We start from the raw sequence: 25,339 nt of genomic DNA, 5'->3' as shown, positions 1-25,339 counted from the left end.
TTTTATTATGTTTATAACTATATAATGCTAATATCGCGCAGAAATCAGATCTTGTTCAACGAGAAACGCCATTTTATGGTTCGTCCCAACACGTAGTGCTGTGAAACACTTTTTTACACTGCTGACTAGTTTGCTAAGCCGTCGTTGCACAGCACTGGACAATTTGGCGGTGTTTATTTGGGATTTCGTGTTTCGGCTTATTTTGGTGCCAAATACATAAGTATTAGCAAAAAAAAGAGATATATATAAAATAAAATAATAAATAATGTCAATAACACTCGATTTCGATGCTAAGCAACTGGATAACAAGAGGCCACTGCAACTCCATTGCTTACCAGCTAAAATCGATGGCAATGGCGAATGTGGAAATGTGGATAAGTTTTTCAACAATTATACGCGGGAATCATCAGAATATGGTTCCGGCATCCTAACAAATTCACTGCGAGGCTATCCTCTATTGGGTAAGCGCGAACCAGTGCCCAAAGGGTTTAAGGGCGTAGTCGTGCAAGAAACTGACCCGCATCAGGAACAACGTCAACTACGTCTGACTGGCACCTTTGAGGACTTTACGTACTGGAATTATGACAAAGTACCGTCCAAAGGTGACGCATATCAGCAGGCATTAATCATGTTGGATGTGGCCGATGCGGTAAATATATATGGAATGTACATACAAGTATTTATGTATTAAAACGTCTACGTATTTTTAGCTCGCAACTCCCGTAAGCGAAGAGCAGCTTGAAGAAGAACTGAAACGTTATCAGCAGGCAAAGAAAGAAAACGCATAAGACTTGGTGCGCTTACAGCGTTTAGTATAATATATAGTATTCCAAAAGCTAATCAGATATTTTCACAATTCGTACTCTTTAGACTTATAATTTGTATAAAATATTCAAATATATAAATACGTATGTATGTTATGTTTATTAGGGGAGTAGTTAGGTTAGTGCACTTTTTGCAGCCTTATTCATCCGCATCCTCGAATCGTTCATCGTCGTCGTCGAGGCTAAGATTTTGCATGCCTCCCACTTCGCCGCCATTGCGTCCTAATGTATGTGCATCCTCAACCATGTCCTGATCATCGAAGGCCATACCAACACCGCCTGCATCTTCCATCGGATCGCTATCTTCGGAGTTGCTATCTGCTGAATCAGGGTGGAGGGCCTGGCAAGTGGTCATCGCATTGTACATGGTGTCCACAGTGTGAATATCATCCGGCAGCAACCAGCACTCGGTTACTTCATCCAATTGCTGATCGACAGCATCTTCGAAATTATCATCGTCGTCGTCGTCATCATCGTCCTGGTCGTGCTCATCACTGCCGTTGCCCTCGTCGACTTCGTTATTGGCAATGGCAACAGCATTTCGACGTAGCTCATCCCCACCACCTCCGTTCTGACCATTGACTTCGGGTGTCAGACCCATATAGACGCCTTCCCATTCTACTTTCCGGTCAAGCATAAAATAAATGCATTTTCTAGGATTCGAAGAAATTCCATGCAGGCTAACTTGCTTCCATTCAATCGAAATGCCTTCAGCAAGATCCGCCGGCTGCCAAGACAGCGTGCTTAAAAAAACAAGTGCGGAAAAAAAACAATGCTAAATATTTCGAGTGTGCAGAAAAAATTTTGCACTCACTTTTGTGAAATGTATATTGTGCCCTGACCAACAATTTTATCTCCAAGTTTGAGCTTGATATTATTCGCGGTATACAAAAGACCGTGCTCGGGTGGGCTAATAGGCATTATTAATACCATTTTAATAGAATATTATCAAAAAAGACACGATAATAAACAGAATTGCGGTACGTCTGGCAGCGGCAAACTCGACCAGTGTTGCTAAACGTGAAAACTCGAAGCAGTTTTTTTATGGCAAAAATTGAAAGCCCATCAAAAACCGTCCCACAACGATATTGTAGGGTAAATATATTGTAAAAAAGCATACAACAATATGTGTTACACAAAATTCTTTAAGACAATTACATGGAACAGTGTTTGACGTTTGCTTACACTGTGCACATATTTTGACAGAGCGTAGCAACTCTGGAATTTCAATTCACAGCGGTTGGTTTAGAGCGTCTTGCGATTTTTTCGGAAAATTTTATACGCAGTTTAACAACTAACTAAACATGGAAAGTGCAGATTACAGCGAATTGTGTATGCTTTATTGAAAATATATAGTGAAAAATATAATTATAAGTATATGGAGAAAGTTATAAATTGCAAGGACTAGTAGCAATTCTGTACTTCGTTTTGTTGTTGTTTTTGTGATCGTCGTCGTCGTCGTTGTTGTTGTTGGTGTTGGTGTTCCTGTTTTAAGTGGTATACAGCAGCAGCTGTAACAAAATTATATTCGATTGAAAAAGAACACGCCTCAAAACCAACAATGGACATGGAATACGTGAATATCAACGAATTTAATGACCTCGAGCTAGCGTCGCGCATGCGCACCTGTAACTATGAGAAATATAAATCTCTCGTTCGCATGCATCTCTCATTTGAGCTCGAGTTGAACACCGATGAGTAAGTTAATTGTGAATTATTGAGTGTGCTTGTTTACTGACTCTCTCTCTCTCTCTCTCTATCTCTGCGTCATTTGTAGATTTGATTTAGCCTGCCATGAAATTGTATACGAGGACAAAGGAAAGCTTAAGAAGTGGAACAGGCTATCCAAGAAGCACAGATTGGGCAATGTTGGCAACGCTCCAGGCGTTGCCACTGTTGCCGGCTGTGCCGCTGGCCATGGTAGCAAATCGGTGGGTAACAGTCCCACCGAATGCATCCAACAGCAAATCGATGCTGGTTTTCAAATGCATATGCTGGAACTAAAGGCATTCTTAATGCTGGAAAAGAGTAAGTACCAAAGCATCTCAAGCCATTTTGAGTTTAAGGGAGAAAATTGTTCCAGATATCACTCAGGAGGGACTCTTTCGTAAAACGGGCGCAGTTTCGCGTCAAAATGAGTTGCGCTTGCATATTCAGCAGGACAAACCATTGGAACTGGAGCAGACTGGCTTCTCGGCGCACGACTGTGCTACCGTATTCAAAAGCTTTTTGGCCGAACTGCCGGAACCGTTGCTAACAGATGCTCATTATCCAGCTCATCTGCAAATTGCGCCTCTTTGTCAAACGCTTACGGAAAAGACACCGGCTTCCTTGGAAAGGCAGCAGCATTTGTTACACTCGGTGCAGTTGTTGATTCTCTTGCTGCCGGATGAGCATCGTGAGCTGCTCAAACACATTATGGAAATGCTGCACGCTGTTGCGCTACATGAGGACAGCAACAAGATGTCCGCCGAGAATCTGGCTACATTATTCGCCCCGCATCTAATATGCCCACGCAACCTGCCGCCAGAGGTGTTGCACTATACTGCAAAGCGAATGTCTAGTATTATTGCTTACATGATTAGCCGCAGCATGGAGATCTTCGCAGTGCCCGCCAAGCTGGCGACCGATATTCGGGCGTACTTTCTTGAACGCAAACGCAAGAAAACAATGTCGCCGGAGCAAACGCTTGACGAATCAATATCGGACATCTCAACGGTCAACACGGTGTACACTTTTGTAGATCGTGCCGCAACTGCAGCAGCAACAAATACAAATAACACAGATACAGAGTTGGCGCAATTATATGCACACATTCAAAGTCTACCCGAATCTTCAAAAAAACGTCGCCTAATCAAACAGTTTAACAAGCAAAATGGACAGGGTATAGAACTCTATATATAGATATTTCTATAAGACTGAATTGCAATTTATTTATTACTCTTCTCAGGTACTCCATTGCAATTGGTTGTTATGAATCGTCTAAAGAACAACGAGGCAACTCGTAGCGCCAAATCCTTGGGTGACTCGATTAAGAAACATATATTCCATAAGAGTCTCATGTCACGTACTCCGAAACGAGCACCTGCCTTGCAAGCCATGAACGGATCTGAGGTGGGTGGCGGCTGTTGGGTTTTTGTATATCTTATATACCTATGCATATATTATTGTTTTAAGCTTGCATTGTCATTGCCAAAAATCGTCTGTCCGCTTTAATAATTTCGTATATATATAAGCAATTTCTGCATTGATTATATTTATTCTCATATTGATTTCATTTACTCGTCTTGTGCACTAACTGCATGTGAATCTGTTTTTGTGTCTTCGCTCAGACGCCCAATCTAACGCATGCCAAAACCCCGAAGTTACGTGTGCTGTTCCAAAGTCCAACGCCAGCGATGCAATTGCCCACATCGAGACTCGTCACTAAATCATCATCGACATCATCTGGCACTAATACAATGCACGCGCTTCACAAGTCCATTTCATCCACATCCCTGAAAATCGAATCATCCTCGGATAGTAGCAGTTGCGGCGCTAACATCAGCCACTCAGCTCCTGTGAGCAGGCAGTCTTCGCATGAGCTGCCCACTGGATCAGCTGCTGTGTCGGAGCTGGACGAGATCGATTCGACGTGCTGTGTGACGCCGGCGAAGATCATCTCAGCTGTTGCCCAGCAGCTGATTGGTGTGGCTGATAAGAAGACCGTAGCATGGAATGATCGCCGTTTGCTGGAGATTGAGGAATACTCGAATCCCTGCACACCAGTGCAGCAATCTTCGCGCTACAAGTCCGAGCCTAATTTGTGTAGTCTGCGGCCACAGGTGCATGACGATGGCGAAGACGATCCTGAGTCAGCGCTAACGCCTATTGTGGAGGTATCGGCAACAACGACAGCCAGCAGCGGCATGGGAAAGTCGATAACGCGCAAGCTGATGAAGGGTGTCAGTATGGGTAATCTGCGTTTTCCATTCAGCACACCGGAGACAACTAAACGCTTGGTGCGCAGTGTCTCGGCAACGCTCAAACGACGTCCCAGCGGCAGCGAAGATACCAAGCATATTGGCTCCCATTTGCAGACTGCTGATGCACCGCTGCTGGAGGATGTGGACGATAGTGATCTTGAGGACGACGATGCCGATGATGACACCTTGTCCGAGATAAACGGCAGTTCCAATGAACTGCCCGGTGGCCTAGGAATGGCAGTTGATGTCAGCTACCACCAACAGCTGCTGCAGAGCAGTGTTTATCGAAATTTGGATCTGATAACAAGCACTCCAGCATTGCGTATGGCACGTCGGTCCATGTCACCCATAACCAAGTCCACGCAGCGCATGCCCAAAGCCATGCAGGTAAATGATGCATGATTACTTAGCTAAAACTATCTCGTTACTTAGCATGACGAACGATCATTCTGCCAAGAAAAATGACTAATCCTTGATGTCTTGCAGGAATCCATTATGACGCCGCGCTCCCGCAAGCCTGTGATGCTGTTAAATGCATTGGGCAATGGCGACAAGCCACAGAACCAGAGCTGCTTTCTCGACCAGCAACAGCAGCAGCAGGAGGAGGAGGTGCTGCTGCCCAGTAAACAGTTGGAACCGCCTGTGCTGCACAGTGAAGATGCAACTTCCCTAGGTGGCTATGCGGACATACTGAGACGTCAGCAAAGCTTACAAATCCAAAGGCAACGGACGAGCAGCAGCAGCAATAGCAACAGCAATGAATTGGAGCTGGAGCCCTCAATGGCGGGAAAGCCTCATAATGCGCTGTCTAGCGACTTCAAGTGGGTTTTCTGCTTATGATAATTATATGTATTATATGATAATTGCAATAATTATTTAATTAAACTCTAGAGAGTACTTGCTTACGCGCAGTGTCTTGACGGCGAGTCCAGCGGATTTGTCCTTTGCCAGCCGCTCGGATGACTTTGGTGGTGCCAACACGACACAGGACATTGAGGACATTGAGGATTTCGAGGAGTCAGAGCTGAGTCCCAGTTTGTTGTATTGCTTGGATGGCAATGAACCGGCAATTGCTTCACCTCTATGTAGCTTAAATATCGGACGCAAACGTTCAGCGGGCTCTCCACTGAAGACGGCGCTCGTTCATGATGATCCGCACAATAAGGAAAACATTTCAAGTGAACATTTACTAACGAAGAAGCTGCTAATTACTTCTAATGCGGAGTATCCAGGCGAAACGGCACTGTAGCCTTAAGTGTTTCACTCATTTTAACGTTAAAACCGTTGCACGGTTTTAAAAAATTGTCATCAAAAATATATATATTGCTTCCTTGATATTGTTTTCAAAAACAAACCGAGCTGCTCAAATAGGACAGCATTTTAAATATAAGAATAACGCTTTCGCTTTGTAATTGACCGCGTTTTCACCGTAAATAATTAATAATTTTAACTTTATACATTATAAATGCATGCCCCATAAATATTCACAATACATAAGAATACAATTTATATTCATTTAATAAAAATATTTTATTAACTTCGAAGAAAATCATTGTGTCGGAGTACTTGAAAGTTGGTTAAAAACGGAAGTGTGTTAACATAAGGGTTAATTGTGATTTAAATATTTAACCATCGATTTGTTATCGATGACTGTTAGGTAGCAGCGAGTCTATATTGCATTTTACAGCACTGAGAAACAGATGATTATTGTTGACAGCCGCTTGGCTACAAAATACAAAACAAAATTATTATAATATTGAGGAAGTAGTTTTCACGAAATTTGCGGATTAAAGTAACTAAACTGCAACATGGGCACCTGGATACTTGAGGTGGCTAAAATGGGCATGTACATGACATTCCCCGTAGCATTATTTCACATATTCAATCAGCCCGAATACTTCGAAGAATGGGTGACTAAAAAGAAGCGCGAGCTCTACCCACCGGAAAGCAAGAGTCATCACGAGGAACTGCAGCGTGCCATACGTGAGCACCACCAGAAGCACGATGCAGATATGATGCGTGCAATGGAGGAGGCGGAGCGCAGGAAGTAAACCGCGAACTTCAACGAGTAACTGCTTCTTAACTGTTTAAAGATTGTTTTTGTATTTATCAATTGCGTTATATAAGACAAGTGGCATATTGAGCAAGTACTGTGGAAATGCCTTGCAGAGTCAATATTGAACTTGTTTTTACACGGTCATAATATAAAGCACTTTTAAAAAAGAAAACAAAATAATTCTGAGGTTGTTTGCAGTGTAACTTATTGGAAGCCCGATGTTGAAGTATTCAATGGGCCGTTATCAGCGGCAATTGTACTATGATTACATGACAGCTGCAGTAAACAATCCACTTATCAATGAAGCACGGCATGGCTACGGTCTGCTTTGTCAAGGAGAGTTAGCCACATGCCGCTACGATGGTCCACTCCATTCAGAGCCTGACGCATAACAGCCACCAACTGATGACCGCCAGTTGACCGTCGGCCGTACTTTTTGAATTGTTGTTTATAGCTGCGTAGTGTACTCGACCAGCTCTCGAGATTAGAAATGAATTTAAGCTATGTTAACGCTAACCAACTGTGTTTCAGGGGCTGCTATTATCTCATTTTCACACGGTATTTATATATATTGCTGAAGAGTTGCTATAGTTTTAATTAGGTAACGTTTTAAACTCAGTTTGATGGCTTTGCTCGCGCCCCAGTCAGTGTCAGCTGCACTTGATTTATCAGTTTCCGCAGCAGAAGCGTAGGAGGAGAAGGTGGAGGAGGAGGGTTATCGACGCTGGCAGCGACGGCTACTAATTATCAAGCCAAGTAACGGTTGCTCACTGGCATTCAGTTAAATTTTAACAGTTATAGCGAACGGAACAGATCTAGACATGGCACAGGCAAAAGTTTTGCCCCAATACATAGCCGGACTGTCGGCGTCATTTGGCGCCTTCTGCATGGGCGCCAGCATGGGCTGGTCATCGCCCGTTGAGCAAATGTTAACGGAGGAGGAGGCTTATGGGTTTCCGATTTCCAGCGATCAATTCGGCTGGATCTCCTCACTCCTAACACTGGGCGCCACCGTCGTATGCATTCCTGCTGGTTTCGTCATCGACTGGATCGGTCGTAGGCCAACCATGTTGGCTCTGATACCACCATACATGGTTGGCTGGTTTCTGATGCTCTTTGCCAACAGTGTGATCATGCTGTATTTCGGACGCTTCATCTTGGGTTTCTGCGGCGGGGCGTTTTGCGTCTGCGCCCCCCTATACAGCACGGAAATATCAACAATTTCGACACGTGGCACTCTCGGAAGCTTCTTTCAACTGAACACCGTCACGGGCATGCTGTACGGCTATATTATTGGTGGCTACTGTCCGTTGCTGACCATCAATATACTGTGTGCCATGCTGCCCCTGATCTTCGCTGTAGTGCACTACTTTATGCCCGAATCGCCAGTTTATCTGGCCATGAAAGGACGCGAGGACGATGCCGTTAAGTCGCTGCTTTGGCTGCGTGGTCAGCACTGTGATGTCAGAGCTGAGTTGAATGAAATTATAGAGGAGACTAACAAGAATACGGATGAGCCCAAGGTCAGCCTCTGGAAAGCGCTGTGTCGTCCCATTACCCTCAAAGGCATTTCCATTGCCGTAACGCTGCAGGCGCTGCAGCAGTGGACGGGCATCAATGCCATCATGTTCTATTCCACGTCCATTTTCGAGGATGTTGGCTCTTCACTGAGCGGCCGCGTTTGTACCATATTGATTGGCGCCACGCAAGTGGTGATGACTCTAGTGGCAGTGGCGATTATCGACAAGGCTGGCCGACGGATTCTGCTACTAATCTCTGCCTTCTTAATGGCCATCACCACCTGCCTGATGGGCGTGTATTTCCAGATGCGCGATAGCGACGAGGAGTCGGTGGCTTCCCTTGGCTGGCTGCCCATCACCAGCATTCTCCTCTTTATTATCTTCTTCTCCATTGGCTTCGGCCCGGGTCCCTGGCTCGTCATGGCCGAGCTGTTCTCCGAGGACGTGAAGAGTGTGGCTGGCTCCATTGCGGGCACCAGCAATTGGTTCTCCGCTTTCCTGGTCACTAAACTCTTTCCGCTATTAAAGAACGGCATTGGATCAGGACCCACATTTTGGATATTCTGCGGCATCGCTGTCCTCGGCTTTGTCTACGTATTGATCTGTGTGCCGGAGACGAAGGGCAAAACGATCACCGAGATTCAACTGATCCTAGCTGGCAGCAAGAAAACCAACGACTCGGAGAATAACGAAAAGTAGAGCCTACATTTATATCTATATATGAATATTTATATGTATGTATTCTATTTCTAGCTCTAGATCTAGTCTATGTATAGCTATAGTCTCTATGAATAAGTACGAAATATATTTTTATATACCAAACTTTTTGGATTGTGATTTGTGCTTGGGTTACATTATTCTATATTAGAGATGGGTTTTTTATAATCTCTCTGATAAAGTGTGGGAATTCAGGAATAATTTGTAGCTCAATTAGAGCTTTGACACGCTAATGGAACGCCGAGACTTGCGTCTCACAGCGATCTACAGATAGCTAGGGCTGCATGAAATGAATAAACAGCTGAAGATACAATCTATATATTCAACAAGTTATATTGTCATCAAGCAAATAATAATACCCAAGTTGCAAGTGCTTTAAAAATTTTCATTATGACAATCTGCAGTTGTTGATGTCGGCAGAAATTTATTATCTTTGAGTAATGCTTAAAAAATCAAGTCGTCATATTGATTTCTTATCGGCTTTAAGATATGAGACACGATTTTGAAAGGAAAAATATTAAGTTACAGTGCGCAACGTATAGGATTATACATATTTCAAAGTTCGTATCGTTAGGTTTTGTAGTTGCCGAATTTGAAGAGATTTGGGCTGACAGAGAGACGCCCAAGGCTCGATTGACTCGGGCACGCGTTCCGCTGCCCAAACAGCTTATACGAATGCCACCTATCAAAATCACGTCCTTTTCCGATGACAATTGCTTTTTGGGGAGTTGCACGGAAAACACTCATGTTTCAAGTGGAGATAAGATAACGAGTGGGTTTAATTAAGATATATTTTCCGAGTATTGTGGAACTTAGAGGTGGATAGTTCTGTCAGTCAACAGTTTCAGCTGTCAGAGAACGATTCTAGTATTAGTTATTAGTTATAAGTGATTAAATAATGCGCAAGTTGCCTGCAGTTTTGTACATTTTGCAATTGTTTATTAATTATGTTTTGTGTGTCGTGTGTGTGTTTTATATAATACGAATTTAAATATAAATATATATATATATATATATATATTTATGTATATGCATTTACTTAAGATCTACAGAATAATAAAAAAACAGCAGTTTTTATGGGCTGCCTTTAAATATTCTCTTCTTCGTAGTTCCATTTGTTTATTGTTGTTGGAGTTTTGTTTTTGTTGTTAAAAAAGTTTATTACTTGCACTGAGAATATTAATAACATATTTCTAAGGAGAAAATTGTACAAACTTTTTATTTGTTTTTATATTGGACACAAAAAAAAGATTGCTAGAAATAAGCTTCTGTCATTGCGCAAATAATCAATGGATTAATGGATTTTGAAATATCTTAAGGCTCAGGCAATGCAATTGTTTTAAATGTTTTTGCGTTTCGTTTTATTTATTGGTTATGCAGCGTGAAAAGCAGAAACTGTGCAACAATTAATCCAATTGATAAATATTTCAATTATAAACATTTGAAATGCGATTAAATATTTTTTTTTTATTTTTTATTTTGTATTATTTTTGTGCCTTATAATTTTACATGCTATGGCAGTTTTATGTGTTGCGATAGAGTTACTCTCCCGATAAATCTGAATTTCCATGCAAAAAAGAATTAAGCACATTTACTTACAATACTTCGAAAATGCAAAAAGGTTTTTTCAAGTGTATTTTCTGTTCGAATCGTGGCTTTTGATTTTCTCGCTTCTTCTTGCTATTTTCGTTCTCGGCTTTTGCGTCGTGTTTCTGCTTTTCGGTGCTTTACTTTTATAATTTATTTTTATTTTCCTTTTTTCTTTGTAAATATACAAATATATATTTATATATATAAATATATAAACAGATTTACGTACATAAAAATATATAATTATTACTTTTTGTTTGTATAAAAAAACTAATACAATGCTGCATGTATACATCTCTATTGTGTGTGTGTGTGTGTGAAATTGGCTGCATTTATCGCAAAAGAAAAGAAAATTTTAAACAATACAATTCATAATTTTAAAACATAAGACATACAATAAGCAAAACATTAACACACACTCGCGTGCAAAGAATATCAATTTTAGATATATATATATAAAAATATTGCATATGCTTAGACAAATTAACATATTTGTATATATGTATATATGTGTATGTGTGTGTATGTGAGTGTGTTTATCAAATAAATTAGCACTGAGTACAACAAAATCTTGAATTTCACAAATCATTTTCATGCTGTGTATGTGTGTAAATAATTTTGTAATTATGTAATCTTGAATGCATTTGCGTTTGCTTTAGTTTTTGTGTTTACTTTGTAATGTTTTTACGTAGTATATTTAAGCGCTTAGAGAACTATTAGATTTGCATTTTGAAATTTGTCAATTTTATATCTTATTAATTGTGTGCTGCAGTTTTTCTGTATAGACTATATATTTTAAATATTATTTGCATTTTTTTCTTCATTCTGTTCTGATCGTCACTTTAGCTTCTCCGCTCGCCTTCCTTCTCAACTTGTTCAAGTTTAGCTGCTCATTTGTTGCTGTATAATGCCTCTCTCATATATTTTTATATATATTATTTGTTGCTTTGTTTTTCGTCGTTTACATTCATTTCGTTACTCCTGCTGCTGCACTCCAGTCGCTCTTCGCTATTGCTCCGCTCTCGCTAACTATTCATCTCGCTCTCTCTCTCTCTATTCCGCTCTCTCTTATTGTGTCGGTTACACTGTTGTCCCCGCCTGCGCCGGTGGTTGTTTTTGATGTTTGTTTTGACAAATTTAAGCCTCGCTCTTCTTCTTCTCCTTCTTCTTTTTCAAAAACGATGGCGTACGCAGTCCCTTCTTCTTCTTCTTGTCTTTCTTGGGTGAACCGTCCGTGGAGACATCCTGGAACCGTAATAGAAATTTGCAATGAGAATATCGTTTGTAATTAAGTTAGTAAATGCGATCAGCGCAATGTGTTTTTGTGTTAATTAAATATGCGAATTATATATATATACAATATGTATATATTTAAATGTATATGATTGCTGAGTGAACGAATGTGCAGTCTACAATGACAGCTGCGCGCTAGTTAGACTGTGTATGATAGATAGTCGAGCATACCCAATTGGCGTAGTTTTGCTTTAAGCAACTTACCTCTTTACTGCTCTGCGAGAAGGTGCTTAAGTGCGCCTCCGAATGGTCGCCATTTTGTACGTTTTCACCTGTTAATTGTGGAGTAGATAGATCGAATTAGAATTATTTGCTTTTTGTTGGGATAGTCGTACTTTTATGTAACTCAATGGACGCACACTAAATCAAAATATATATATAAATATATGAATATATATATATATATATATATATATATATATATATGTATGTATATATGAATACAGTTCACCATTAGAGGACGCGCACACGCAAAATGAATACGAAAATTAAGTTAAATTTTAATTACAAACAAATAATGTGAGTTTATATATATGTATGTAACTACTTACATACCTACAAATGTGGTATGTATGTTGTATAGGTGTTTTAGTAGACAAATGTGAGCTAAGCCAACACAAGCATGCATCTAAATATTAACATGAAACAAATAGTTAAAAACAATATATTTATAAAATGTGCTTACAAAATGTGTTACCTGTTTTTTGGTTTTTTTTTAATGAATGGGAACTTAAGATATTATTTACAATGTATTGAATATAGCTTGGAATAAACATTTATTATAACTGGTGGATTGGAAGTATCCTAACAATGTAATATGTAAATTTCAAAAACCAAATATAAAAAATAAAAATGTAACAAAAAATGACAGTTCATTAATTAACTCTTAAACTAGGTAACAAATAACAAATTCGATTTAGTTCCATTTCGTTGTTGGCGATGAGAGAAATGATAAAAGCGCGGAGTGCGGAATGGAACGGAATGGAAATGAATCAGACTACATTTCCTCTGCTTCTGTTAATAGTTCCATTGCTTAGATGTTTTTATGATAGATGGAATGCTGAATCAGACTACATTTCTACTAATTGCTCCTTGGCTACTTGACTCTGGTTCGCTTGACCACGCCCTTTATATCATCACGCATCTGCGAGATGCGCGTGCGGCAATCATAGATAACGGCTCGATTGTGTAGCTCATGCGCCCGTATAATGCTGTTCAACAGATGCTGCAGCTCAAGCTCCAGCGTGCTGAGCAGACGCTGCAGTGCCTCCGCCTCGGGGCAGCTATGGCCGTTGCTGCTCGTTGGCACTGGCGATGCTTGTGCCGCAGACGAATCTGAATCCCCGAACGCCACGTAGCTGTAGGTGTGACACAGTGCCGGCGCCGAGTTGCAGCGTTGCACCTGACCTGTGGACGGCGTGGGCGAGGCCAACGGCGCACGTGGCGGCTGCTCCACATGTATGTGGCGCTGCTGCATAGCCAGCTGCTGCGATATATAGTGAATCTCGTCGTCAATGACCTTCTCTAGCTTCGTGCGAAACTCGTGCTCGTGCGCCTGCACCGTCTGCACGCATTCCGTGTCACGCAGCGATATATTGATCAGTATCTCAATCGAGGAAGATTTCAGCTGGGATTGCGCCTCCGGAGAGCTGCTCAACGTGAGCCTAATATGCTTGCCTTGACTGTAAGCCTCGGCTTCCTGAGTGGACGAGTCATTGCTGGTGGTGCCACGACGCACGCGTCTGCCGTTGCCGTTGCCGTTGCTGTTGTTGTGGTTGATGTTGTTGTCGCTGCTGTTAACATGGCTATCACCTAAGCCGCTGTCGACGCCATTCAGGTAAATCGCTTGCTCCGCCTCGGGCTTGTCAGCCGCTATGGCGCCATCCCTGGGCAACGCATGATTGTCCGGCAGAAAGCTGCGCATGGTATAGTTGCTGGGATACAGACTGTCGTCATCTCTGTCGGGCTCCGGTTGAGCACTGCTGTGCGTTTTGCTTAGGTTCAACATGGAAGTGAACTGCGCCGACAGCTCCTCTAGCGAATCATTTGCGCTCTGCGCAGGCGCCGGCGGCGACGATGACGACGACGACGCCGACGACATCAATTGTATCTGCATTTTACTTACATACGAAGGCGCTGAAGTTCCAGCTTCAGCCTCAGCCTCGGCCTCAGCCTCGGCCTCAGCTTCGGCCTCAGCTTCAGTCTCCGGCTCAGTCTCCGCCTCAGCTGCTGCACGCTTGCCCGAACCAGCGCTCAAAACATGAAGCATCTTGCGCTTGGCAAAGCTCAGCGTGGTCAGATCAATAAAGGAGACAACCCGCTCGCGCTGCTCCGATACCGTTTGCCAAATGCTTTGGTTCGCCGGATGCAGCAAAATGTTGGGCGCATTCGCCAACGGATAGTTAAAGCCATAATGCGAGCAGGTGCGAAACGGTGCAGCTGGCGGATTCATCACGCTGTAGCTGCTAACTGGCTGCTGCTGCTGCAGTTGGTACCTGGGTGCTCGGACAGGTGTGCTGCTGGCACGCAGATTTTCAGCAAAACTGTCCAGCGTGTTGTTCATTATGCTGCTGCTGCTGTTGCCATTGTTGAGCAATGGATAATTGTGTTTATATGTCGCATCGATTTTATATAAAACATAAACCTGAACGCAATCAAAGCGCGCAAAGCTTGCGTCCGTGTAAAGGAAAGAGTATTTCTGTGCCAGATAGGAGCACATGGCTGAGAGAAGGACGAGAGATGCAATGAGTATGGCTGTGTGTGTGTGCGAGTGTGAGTGTGAGTGTAGGTGGGCGGGCGAGGCTGTGTGTTGCACGTAAGACAGGGAGAACAAGGGATCGAACAATCAAATGTTAACAGCTTAAACAGTTATAGTAACAGTAACAGTAACAGTTATGTTAACACGAAGAGTAATTCTAACAGCAACAGTAACTGTCACTTTAACATTAACATTGAAAGTACTAATAATAACATTAACAGTAACAGCAGTGTTAGCCTTAACATGTATACCAACTGTTAACAGTGACAATAACAGTCACATTAACAGCAATAGTAACACTAAAGTTAAACTTAAAATTAACACTTATTTTAACAGTAATCTATTCTCAATTTTCAAACATTTCACAAATTTACTTAAACTAAAATAAATATTTAAACAAAATCAATTAAATCAAAGGTTAACATTTATTGTTCTTCATCGAAAATATAACCATTTACCGTACAATCCACCAGTCGTTAGTATATGGGTGTAATAAATGATACAAGCTCATGCCAAATAACATTATAAATAATTAAGGAAAATAAAAGAAAAAATTAAAAAGTCTTTTAAAAATTGAGCTGAAAAACTTTCAAAACATCTGCTGACTTGACACGTAAAGAGACTGAGCTTAGATATTCGATCAATGCATTGATTTCATTATGGTTCCATTATTCATTTGCTGGAGGCTGTTCGTCTTTGGGATCGGTTTGGCCCAAATACATGGTAATATCATCTTTGATCTTCTCTAATTCTTGCGCCGTCGCCTGATTGATTTCGTTCTGCGCTATTTCAAGACTCTCCGAGGCATTCGCATTCGCATTGCCTACGATTTCATTCTGTTCATTGCTCAGCTCCACAATGAAGGGACCAAAGTCATAAATACCATTTGGCGGCCATTCGATTTGTGGTTCACTTTGCGTAGTGTTACACGACTGGTTGCCAAACAACATACGCGTATCCAGCTCCAGTTCCAATTGACCAAACTCATTGAAACCATCCAAAGGCAACTCGACTTCAACCGTATACTCCTCCATAGTCTGTGGACTCATATTGTTATGGATTGCTATGGGACTCATTTCGGCTATGGACTCTACCATATCGGACTCTAGTTCATTTTCATTTTCATTTTCATTTTCATCGTCATCGTCCTCCTCATCCTCATCCTCCTCGACGTCGTTCTGCTGAACAATTTCATCTGCCACCTGAAATAAATTCCATTCATCGTTGTCGGCAAATGTTTTGTAGGGCTTTGCCCTGTTGAAGTGTCCATTTTCACAGCGTGGAGCCTGGACGTCGTCCAAGGACTCGTCCTCCTTCACATACAGAATTCCATCTTTTACAGTACATTTCGTGTTTAGGACAACTGTCTCGACGTCTTCCTTTTCGTCTTTGCTACCACCAGAGTTGCGCTTCCTTGCGCTGGCAGCCGCCCTCGCTGAAGTGTTGGGCTTGTTGTCGTCCTCCTCGGTGTTATCCTGCGCTTGCGCTTGCGCTTGCAATTCGTGATGCGTTTTCAGCAAACACTCTTCAACTGCAGACTTTTCAGCTGAACTGTCGGAGTCGCAGCCCACGGAGTCAGCCAACAATTTGTTATGGGGACCTTTTTTGAAGCTAGCTCGATTTGAGCTAAGCGAAAAACTTGATTTCGTATACGATGAACTGTCCTCTTCCAGAAGGCACGAACAGATTGAATCTATTTCATATTGCATATCTAAGAGCTTTTCAACTGATTTCTTTGCATTCACTTCATCATTTTCTTTATCTAAAGGCATGTCTGGTTCATTGTCTGATTGACTATCGAGTCCACGGAACAGCAGCTCTCTCAATGCCTCATCGGCTGTGGACGACTGTTCAATATCATCCGATTCCTGGAGGCCTTGAGCTACTATTTGTTTAAATATCTCATCTGTTACACATTTCAAAATCCCTTCCTGAATATTATTGTGTGATTCGAATCGTTGCTCAAAGCTCTGCGCTACGATTTCTTCAAATATCTCGTCAACTATAGACAGCATAATCATTTCCTCAACATTAATAGCTGATTCCAGTTGAGTCTGTGCTATTAATTCATCAGTCTCTTCATCAATATTGTCGAAATCATCATTCAAACTGGAACCTGGATCATTGGGATCACTTTCTACACTATTTGGGTTTTCATTCTCATCCGTGTTCTGGGTTCGCTCTGTATTATCTCGAAGCTCGTCTCCATTGTTATTAATTTCGGCAGACGTTGTGGGAGACACTTCTGATAGTTCATGCGAGTTGCCGGCTGGCGCCTGCGCTTCCTCCTGGGTAGTTACAGCAGCTGCTTGACCTCCATTGTCATACAGATGCTCCTCCATTTCCTGCTCCAGACTCGCATTCTCCAACGACTCGAAAAATAGCTCAACAACTGTATTATCATCGGCGCTATAGTAGAGGGAGCTACCAGTTGCGTTGTTTCTACTCTCTGGTGAGACGAAGGCTTCGCCGTTGTTGCTCATCGAATTTGGGGGCGTCTCAGTCTGTTGGTCTGGCGACATGTACTCGACCTCAAATGTGGTGCTGGACACGTTCTGAGCCAAGCAGCCACCACATTGCGACTCATGGGCATCTTTGGAGAATGTTGTGCTGGAAACAGTTTTGTACAAATTACGACGCAGTTTGGTTGCCTGATTGGCGATCGGCTTGCGGCGTTTGGCGAAGGGCTTGGAGGGCGAGCGTATTAGTGGATAGAGCACACTATTCGGGCTAGCCGATCGGCGTTTTTGGCCGCTGGTGCTACGCGGAGACGTGGGCAGCGAGACCCAGAGACGAGCGCTGCTGCCACGGTGCTCAGCCTGGAAGGTGCAGACCGAGGACAGGTCGCTACTCTTCACCTGGGTACTCCTCAGCCTTGAAGTCTTTGTGGATTTGGAACAGCCACGCGGCTTGCTGGCATTACGTATATTCTCCTGCACAAAGTTACGCTTCTTGCGAGGACTGCTTCGGAATACAAATGTCGTTGACGAAATGGCGCGTTCCAGCGAGGTGCGAGACGTTGACGAAGACGTCTCACTGCTCTCCTGGTAGCTGTCCCACGAACGGGACAGACGCGGCATCTTGCTAGTAATCACACGAGCATGCGCCGATGAGCTCGCTGGTGCGTTAATGTTAAACTTCGAGTAGGTGGATGGACGCGGTTCGCTGCTGAACTGGAACAGATGAGGTGTCGGAGTGGTTTTGATTGGACTCTTGTAGATATGCGTGTATGTATTGAAAGTTTCCTCTGCCCCGGAGACTATGCGCTGTAGTTTACAGGGCGTTAGCTTGTTGCGTATGCTCTCATCGATTCTACTGAAAATGGACTCCCTTTCCTTCAGATTGTTCGCCTCGATGGTATCGAGTATATCACGCTCTAGTGGCGAAAACAAATCGCTGAACGATTCTGTTTGAGGTGTTGCCACCACATCAGAGCTTGTTGTAGGCTCAGCCGACGATGATAGCTCCGCTGTAGTAGCTAAACTTTCCGGAATATCCATAATCTCCTGCTCGTTCTCATCAACATCCTTCTCATCGATATGCCCGAGCTCAACGTGATCCTTTTCTTTAGCTCTCAGCTGGTTAGCGTTGGGCACAGGTGTTACTGGCTTTTCATCATCTCGCTTCTCCTCGTGATCGATATCGGTGTGCGCTTCGTCGCCTTGCTCAACAAATTCTTCATCTGTGCTAACGTTGTGCGGCTCAAAGCGCTGAGGCTCCGACACGGATGCCGTGTCATCGGCATCGGCAATATTCTCCAAGCTGATAGCACGGAATAGCGAACCGCTTTCAATTGATTCATCTGAGAGAGCGCCTTCAGTGCCAGCCACTGCTCTTAGCTTTTTGGTGGTGGCAACGAGTTTTTCAAGATTTTGTCCTGCAACACACAGACTTTGCTCGAAGTCTTCCAGTATTTTTGGTATTTCAGTAACTGCTTCCTGTTGTGCCTCACCTGAAGGGGATTGTGTCGCCTGTACTTCGCTTGACAACGTCTCCTCATAAGGATCCTCATCCACTGTCTCCGTCTGGAAATCTGTGAGTGGCTCTGCATTGTTGCTCTCGCCCACTGTTTCTATCTGCTGATCTGTGAGTGGCTCATCCACAGCTTCCACTTGGCCATTTGTATTTTCAGCTTCTCCGTGAGATGGTCGCAGCCAGCCATATGCTCTCAACGTTTTATCTTCCTGTGCATCCAGGGACATAGTCAAAGTATGCTCTAGAGTCTCTGAACCTTCTTGCTCCATTTTTTCCTTGGAACCAAAGTATTGAACATGATCCTGCCACAGCTCGTGGAACTCCAGCTTGCGACGTTGACGATCGTCACGCGACATCAGCTGACGTTCAGCCTGTTGCTGCTGCTCGGAATCGTTGGCAAACTGTTCAGTTATCTCAAGTGTAATGCGCCGCTCAGTGAGCGGCTGTTGAGCATTCGCATCTTGTGGCGCCTTCTCCTGCCAGTTGCCAAAGTTCCAGATTTCGGTTAGATCTGCTCTGGTCTTATCACGTGCATTCGGATTGGACTCCTGTTGCCTGTCTGTATGTATTGGAGGCGCGCTGGTTGCACTGGCAGCGGGACTCGTGGGCGTCGCTATGTCACTATTTATGGTTTGCAGTCCGGGCACATAGTTCACATTCGCGGATTCCTCCGAGAAGTTGAGGCTTTCGAGTTGTCGCAGAAATTGGCTGCTCAATAGAATGGCGCTCGTCTGGGTGCTGACATGACAGGGAAATCTGGCCAATGGAGGACGCACATACAGTTGCTCCTCGTAGTCCTCTTCGTCATTCAACTCGGTTAGCGTGGCCAATTTTCGAGGTGTAACCGGGTAGCTGCCGCTGAGCCCATCATCTGGCTCCTCGCCACTGCTGCTGGCAGCGCTGCGTCGTTGCAGCTCCGGCTTGAGGCGCAGCAATTGCTCAAAGCAGAACTGGCACAGCTGTTCGTAACGCGGCGTGGCAAAGATCTCCTCATAGCTAAGGACACGCTGCATTGGCCTGTATCGTATGCACTCGGCTCCAGCGGGCAGATGTTTGTGCTCGGTGCGCGGCTCCTGACGCGGCGAGTTGAAGCCAAAATGAGATAGAGTGCGGTATGGAGGCGGTATACCATTGGCCAGCTGCAACGGGCGACGTGGAGTGGGCGGAGATTCGTTGGTGGTGCCTGTGCTGGGAGTGGGGCTAGAGTGCGGGCCCAGCCCAGAGCCGCGATAGTAGCCGAAATTATGCAAGTGTTCCGAGTGCAGAGCGTGCAAGAGAACGGAACAAATTTGGGGCTGACAGCAGCGACCCAAAGACACAGCCCCATAGGAATACGAATAAATATCTCCCTGCAAAACGGCAATTGGCGTTGCTTGGGACTCAGGGCCCTGTGTCAAGTCAACAGCATTTTGGGCCTGTTTATAGGGACTGGAACAAAGAATTGATGTGGCATTGGGATTAGTAAAAGCTGAGAACAAGTCGCGACGACATTTGGTAGCATTCTGAATAACATTCTCCTTGTCCAACTCATCGTAGACTAAGTCATCGTTGTGCATCTCGACATCGACAACATCAGGAACAGTTTCTTGATCTTGAAAATCTTTGCAATCATCATTGAAGGCAGGGCAAAAACAAAGAAGGCAAAAAGGTGCATCAGTATGTGTTGCATAGCGTAGCCCATGGCTAGATGGCAAGACTTACTCTCTTAAGCGCACCTCAAGCATAAGGCCAGCAACTCGAGATTGCGGCTCTTATGACTTGCTACTCGCTGATAATACCTATAAATAATATATTCATACCTACATTTAATAACAAAATATAAACTATCTATTGTTCTAGAATAAGGCCTGAACCCAAAAACCAAATGAATATGATATTTGAAATCTATATATGGCTTATAAATGGGGGTTACTTTGATACTGTGGACTAATACAGAAGTCCAAGTGGTTTCTTTTAGCTACAGTCTGGGTTAGGTAGGTGCATATATATATATAATAAGTGATTTGGAGCTAGTTATTAACATCAATAACAATGGAATGGGAATCATTAGTTTGAATATGTACAAATGCTGTCCAAGAACTTGAGTCCAATTGAGTACAATTTATTTAGATAGGGGTAGATTGAATGTTAGGGCATACGAAGGATCTCAGGAACTGAGATAATGTATACAACTTGTTCGTTACCTCGGCCAGTTGGTGGCTTGCGATTTGTTGCTGTATGGGAGCGTTCGCCGTTTATAAAACTAAGTGTGGCTAAAATAGTATTCAGAATTAAACATACATAAAGTCAAACATTTTTGAGAGCATTAAAATAAACCTTTAAGAAACATTGCATTAAGTGATAGATCAAAAGACTTAACTTAAAATATATATATATATATATATATGTGAATGTGTATACAAATAATCACTACTAGTCATGCGTTGTTGAGTGTGTGTGTGTGTGTGTTTGTGAAATAGTAGCATAAGCTCAGATATGTAAGCAATTGATAGTAATAGCAATAAACAGTTAACAGCTGCAGTTCTTCTAAATAAAAACAATACTAAATGTGCACAAATTTGTTGAGTTGTGAATTCTAGTTCAATAAGTTCAATCGTTCATTATTTAGTCGTTACATATATCGTTTACTTTGTGCACTAGTTCAATAGCAGCTTGCCGATAGTCATGAACAGCTAGGCAAACGGAATCGCTCATAAACGATACATAACAACTAAGCAAAGAGTATCGTTCGTAACCGATTACTTGTTCGCTGATCAGTGAATAAGTTCAGTTCATGTGAATGAACCGTGTTTCATCGAACTGAACAACTCTTGGTCGCTGCATATATATTGTGAACAGGCTCAAAAAATTATTAAATAATAATAAATAAATAACAAGCTGTATATAAACTGCGCTCTGCTTTTGTTAAAAATAATGAGAAATGTTATAGCGGCAAGGCAAAATGTTATTAAAAAGAGAGCATGTGTGCATGAACAACATATTAGTTATATGAATTTCCATGAGATTATGCATAAACGAATTTAGTTCACTGCTCTATAAACTATGCACAGGTATTATTAATTATATATGTTTTTTTCTCTTTTTGTTACTACACACTAAGTCTTTTTGGGGGGCTGCACTCACCTCTAAAAATAAATGTAAGTTACTAAACTTTGGTTTTTTGACAGTGTGTGTGTGTAGATATTTAGAAAGCGCAGCAGCAGCAGCAATGTACACACAGACACACATACACGTGTACATTGTATTGATAGTAGAAAATGTAGTAGTAGTAGTATTTGTATTTAGTTGAGCTTCGCTGTTGTATTTCTTTTTATATATTTTTTTGTTAATTTTTTTCTTTTATCCTAAACAATTTCTAAAATCATTTTAACTACATTCAAAATTTTAGCTGCCAATTTATTTGCGCTTGTGTTAAGCTAAGAATTTATAGAATAAATATAAAAGTTCAAAAGGTAAGTTAACAATTTTGAATTACAATTTGCCAAATTGTTTAAAAAGTGAAAAATATGCATAAAATTACGAGAAAATAAACGAGAACATTTACTAAATACAAAATCAAACTGCAGCTGTATAAAGAAGATGTTGTCAAGGGAAGTAGAGTTTAACTCGAATTATTGTTTTCTCATTTTAGTTAGGCAAAAATCAAAATCAAAATCAAATTCACTTTGTGCACGTCGTACAACACGTAAGTCCTCAGGTTTGTATTGTATAGATAGATAGATAGGGTTGATATTTTAACAGAATGTTGTGTAACAGAAGAATTGTTTACAGAAAGGAAGTCGAAACTGTATCAAGTGCTACGAGTACTTTTTTGTTAACTTTTCAATTATTAAATATATTGTTATGAAATTGTAATTGTTGTAATTGTTTTGTGTGTGTGTATATTGAAGTTTTCGGAGTAGAGGCAAAAAAATAAATAAAAGGAAAATGGCATATAAGTAAAATTATAGGTTAGAATAGTTTTCTAAATAAAATACATAAGATTAGGTTTAAATATATTGTTAAAAAAATATGAATATAAAATTAAAAAACTATATAAAACTTATATAAATAATAATGAAAAATCGAGATATTAATTTGTAAAAAAAGAAATATAAAAACGTACAAAATAACATAAGACAAAATGCATTAACAAAAGAATAATATAAAACGAATCAATTTAATTTCACAAATCTGAGGATTCAGTTTTGGAAAGGGAACACAACCGGTTTGAATGTGTATGGGTGTGTTTTTGTGTATGAGAATTCAATTATATGAACATAGACATAAAACAAGAGGAAACAATTTGGATTGATTATAGATTTGGACTCACCATCACTTAGCACAACCTCAGCCTGGCTGGGAATGGGCGCCTGCTGTGTTTGAATCTGTATGATTTGGTGTTCTAAAAATAGATTTCAATATTCATTATTGCATCTCAGATATGGAGATCACTATAGTTTATTTTGCTTACCCGTTTCTGGTTCGCTCTGTGCGTGTTTTGCATGTGCATGAGCACCCGCTGCTTGCATCGAGTTGAGTGCCTCTGATTCCGAAAAGTCTGTATCGGTATCTAGATGTGGGCAAAAGTTAAAATAAATAAATATATATTTCATTACGATTATCTAATCCAGCTACTGTTAAATCACTCTGTTAGTTTACGCAAAGCAGCATCATATTGTTATGTTAATAGACCGTTTTGCAAAATTGCATACAACGCAATGTTAAGTTAACAAAACACTTTGCAGTAACAAGTACTACAAGGCACTGTTAAGTTAACAGACCAATCTGCAATCGTGCTTGGAATACACTGTTAAGTTAACATACTGCTTTGCATAAGCCAGCGCTCTTCGAATCGGTCTGTCTCGCTCGCTCTTTCTCTCTACTTACATTCACCATGAATGCTCTTCTTTTTGCGCTCGACAGTGCGCTTATATTCGTTGAGCTCATCGTCTGTCACATTGTCGAAGGGATTCTTGGCATAGGGCGCCTTATAGACTGTCGCATTATGTTGGAATCCTCGCTGAATGATGCCCTTGGAGGCGGCGCCCATTAGCACAACATGATCACCAGTTTGCGAGACGGTTGCATCTTTGATGCGATTCGCCTCATCCCAGGTAACGCCCTCCAATATGTGCGATTGTGGGCCAGCAGAAATTTTGTCTGCGCGTCGGTTGTCCTTGATCTGTTTTATATAGTTTACACAATGTTAGAATGTTATAGAAGGATGTTTTACAGTTACTGACTTGCTGTTGCACCCGCTTAAACTCCTTGGTTGTTGTTCCGGCTGGTACGAATTGCAACGGATCCTCGATGCGAACTGGCGTCGAGTGGGTGGGCGAACCTTCGGCTACCCACTATTATTTTAAAGGGCAATACGTAGGGGTTTTTCGGTTTTTGTGTATTTTGTATATGGGGGACATTCAACGGAGTTAAGCAATTGAAAAAGAAAGAGAAAGAAATTTGTTTTAGATTTAAATTTCAGATTTTTGAAATAGGAATTCTTAAATTTGATACAATATATCCTACATATTTAAATGTTAAAAGTTCACATATTTCAGATATATAATTACATTTCACAATACAATATGAATATGCCCCATCATCACAGATAATTGCACTCAAATGCAAGCAAATTTGTTAAACACAGTTGAAACTTATTCCAAATGCAAATTATAAATATTTAATTAAATGAAATACAACAAGCATAAATGAGTTTGTGCCTTAAGAAATGTAAGTAAATAAAGAGGACAATTAACAAATTATAATTTCGGAATCATGCAAAGAAAAAGATACTTGTATTTGAACATAAACAAATTAAATGATTGAAATGAGAGAAAATTATAAAAACATGCAGAGCTTGATGGAATAATTATTTTTTAAATTTAGCATTGCTTAAAATATATTTATTAGCTAGCATTTAATGGTTGTTAACAAATGTCTTTCTCTTTCTTTGCATTTTTTTCTTTTCTTGTTTTTTATAAGGCAAATAATAATAATTGGAAGGTCCCTAAAGAGGCACAAAATCATCTATGCGATTTAGTTTTGTATTTTATATATTTATTTGATTAATGCACAATTACAATTTATAAAGCATTTCATATTAATATTGGTTTGCTTTTGCTGCATTTGGGTTACAAAATATCTCTGCATCATAATTTCTTTTTAATGTAAATAAAGTTTGTCAATTATTGATCTCTCTTTTTGCTTATATGCTACATATATAGATATTATGCGTGAATATTAAAGAAAGCAATTAGAAAACTGAGTGGATAGACGCGACCTTTGTCAAAGGGAGCTAAAAATATTTTCTATGGATGGTTGTTTGGAATGTTATTTTAGTGTTTCTTAGTTTGGGATTTTTAATTAAAAATTTCCCTATCTGTATTAGGATTTGTGTGTTGCTCAAATTAGTTTATCAATGGCCACTAATTTCCCTCGATTTCCTTGAGGTTAGCACCTCTTTGTGTTTGTTGTTGTGTCGTTTGTCTATCTTCAAATGTTATGATCTCTACCTTTGTGATTTTCTTGGGATCTGGAGTGCCAGTCTCCAGGACCTCGACCTTCTGGTAAACATTGGGCGAATTGAGCCAGCGACTGCGATCGCCGCCCTTGCGCAGATCTCCCTTCTTCCAGATACTGTAAAAAAAGGAGATATTTAT

At 41.4% G+C, this 25,339-nt stretch overlaps 6 protein-coding genes across 17 annotated transcripts in view; 4 read left to right on the top strand and 2 right to left on the bottom strand.

Annotated features, from left to right (window-relative positions):
- The first annotated feature begins 117 nt into the window (after positions 1–117).
- LOC111597037 lies at positions 118–926 on the top strand. The gene is made up of 2 exons (XM_023311550.2): positions 118–649; positions 711–926. The coding sequence occupies exons 1-2, from the start codon at positions 266–268 to the stop codon at positions 786–788; spliced, it is 462 nt and encodes a 153-aa protein (XP_023167318.1). The 5' UTR covers positions 118–265; the 3' UTR covers positions 789–926.
- Positions 927–956: 30 nt separating this feature from the next.
- LOC111597036 (methylosome subunit pICln) lies at positions 957–1,951 on the bottom strand. The gene is made up of 2 exons (XM_023311549.1): positions 1,639–1,951; positions 957–1,567 (listed from the first exon to the last, which is right to left on the bottom strand). The coding sequence occupies exons 1-2, from the start codon at positions 1,755–1,757 to the stop codon at positions 964–966; spliced, it is 723 nt and encodes a 240-aa protein (XP_023167317.1). The 5' UTR covers positions 1,758–1,951; the 3' UTR covers positions 957–963.
- A 113-nt stretch (positions 1,952–2,064) lies between these two features.
- On the top strand, positions 2,065–6,284 carry LOC111597031 (rho GTPase-activating protein 21-B). The gene is made up of 7 exons (XM_023311546.2): positions 2,065–2,522; positions 2,602–2,852; positions 2,908–3,708; positions 3,775–3,938; positions 4,157–5,176; positions 5,276–5,610; positions 5,681–6,284. Exons 1-7 carry the CDS (start codon positions 2,386–2,388, stop codon positions 6,036–6,038), a joined length of 3,066 nt encoding a protein of 1,021 aa, XP_023167314.2. The 5' UTR covers positions 2,065–2,385; the 3' UTR covers positions 6,039–6,284.
- Positions 6,285–6,476: 192 nt separating this feature from the next.
- Positions 6,477–7,019, top strand: LOC111597038 (protein PET100 homolog, mitochondrial). The gene has a single exon (XM_023311551.2). The coding sequence runs from the start codon at positions 6,598–6,600 to the stop codon at positions 6,838–6,840; it is 243 nt and encodes an 80-aa protein (XP_023167319.2). The 5' UTR covers positions 6,477–6,597; the 3' UTR covers positions 6,841–7,019.
- A 417-nt stretch (positions 7,020–7,436) lies between these two features.
- On the top strand, positions 7,437–9,186 carry LOC111597033 (facilitated trehalose transporter Tret1-2 homolog). Its single transcript, XM_023311548.2, has one exon. It carries the CDS (start codon positions 7,667–7,669, stop codon positions 9,062–9,064), a length of 1,398 nt encoding a protein of 465 aa, XP_023167316.2. The 5' UTR covers positions 7,437–7,666; the 3' UTR covers positions 9,065–9,186.
- A 1,999-nt stretch (positions 9,187–11,185) lies between these two features.
- The window catches only part of LOC111597111 (protein hu-li tai shao), a 30,462-nt gene continuing 16,308 nt past the window's right edge, over positions 11,186–25,339 (bottom strand). For 5 of the 12 annotated variants that reach the window (XM_023311656.2, XM_023311660.2, XM_023311659.2 and 2 more), the window contains exons 6-11: positions 25,193–25,316; positions 23,924–24,034; positions 23,568–23,862; positions 23,152–23,250; positions 23,011–23,082; positions 15,184–20,298 (exon numbers count right to left, since the gene is read on the bottom strand). In XM_023311656.2, coding sequence (XP_023167424.2) covers positions 15,392–20,298; positions 23,011–23,082; positions 23,152–23,250; positions 23,568–23,862; positions 23,924–24,034; positions 25,193–25,316 — 5,608 coding nt within the window. In that variant the 3' untranslated portion in view covers positions 15,184–15,391. The other 7 variants (XM_023311664.2, XM_023311665.2, XM_023311666.2 and 4 more) reach the window with 7 other exon arrangements.

This window comes from Drosophila hydei, unplaced genomic scaffold (assembly GCF_003285905.1).
Source record: "Drosophila hydei strain 15085-1641.00,03,60 unplaced genomic scaffold, DhydRS2 tig00000060-arrow-pilon, whole genome shotgun sequence".
NCBI classification, from domain to species: domain Eukaryota; kingdom Metazoa; phylum Arthropoda; class Insecta; order Diptera; family Drosophilidae; genus Drosophila; species Drosophila hydei.
Note: the sequence above shows the minus strand (reverse complement) of the source record. Positions and strands in the feature narration are given on the sequence as shown.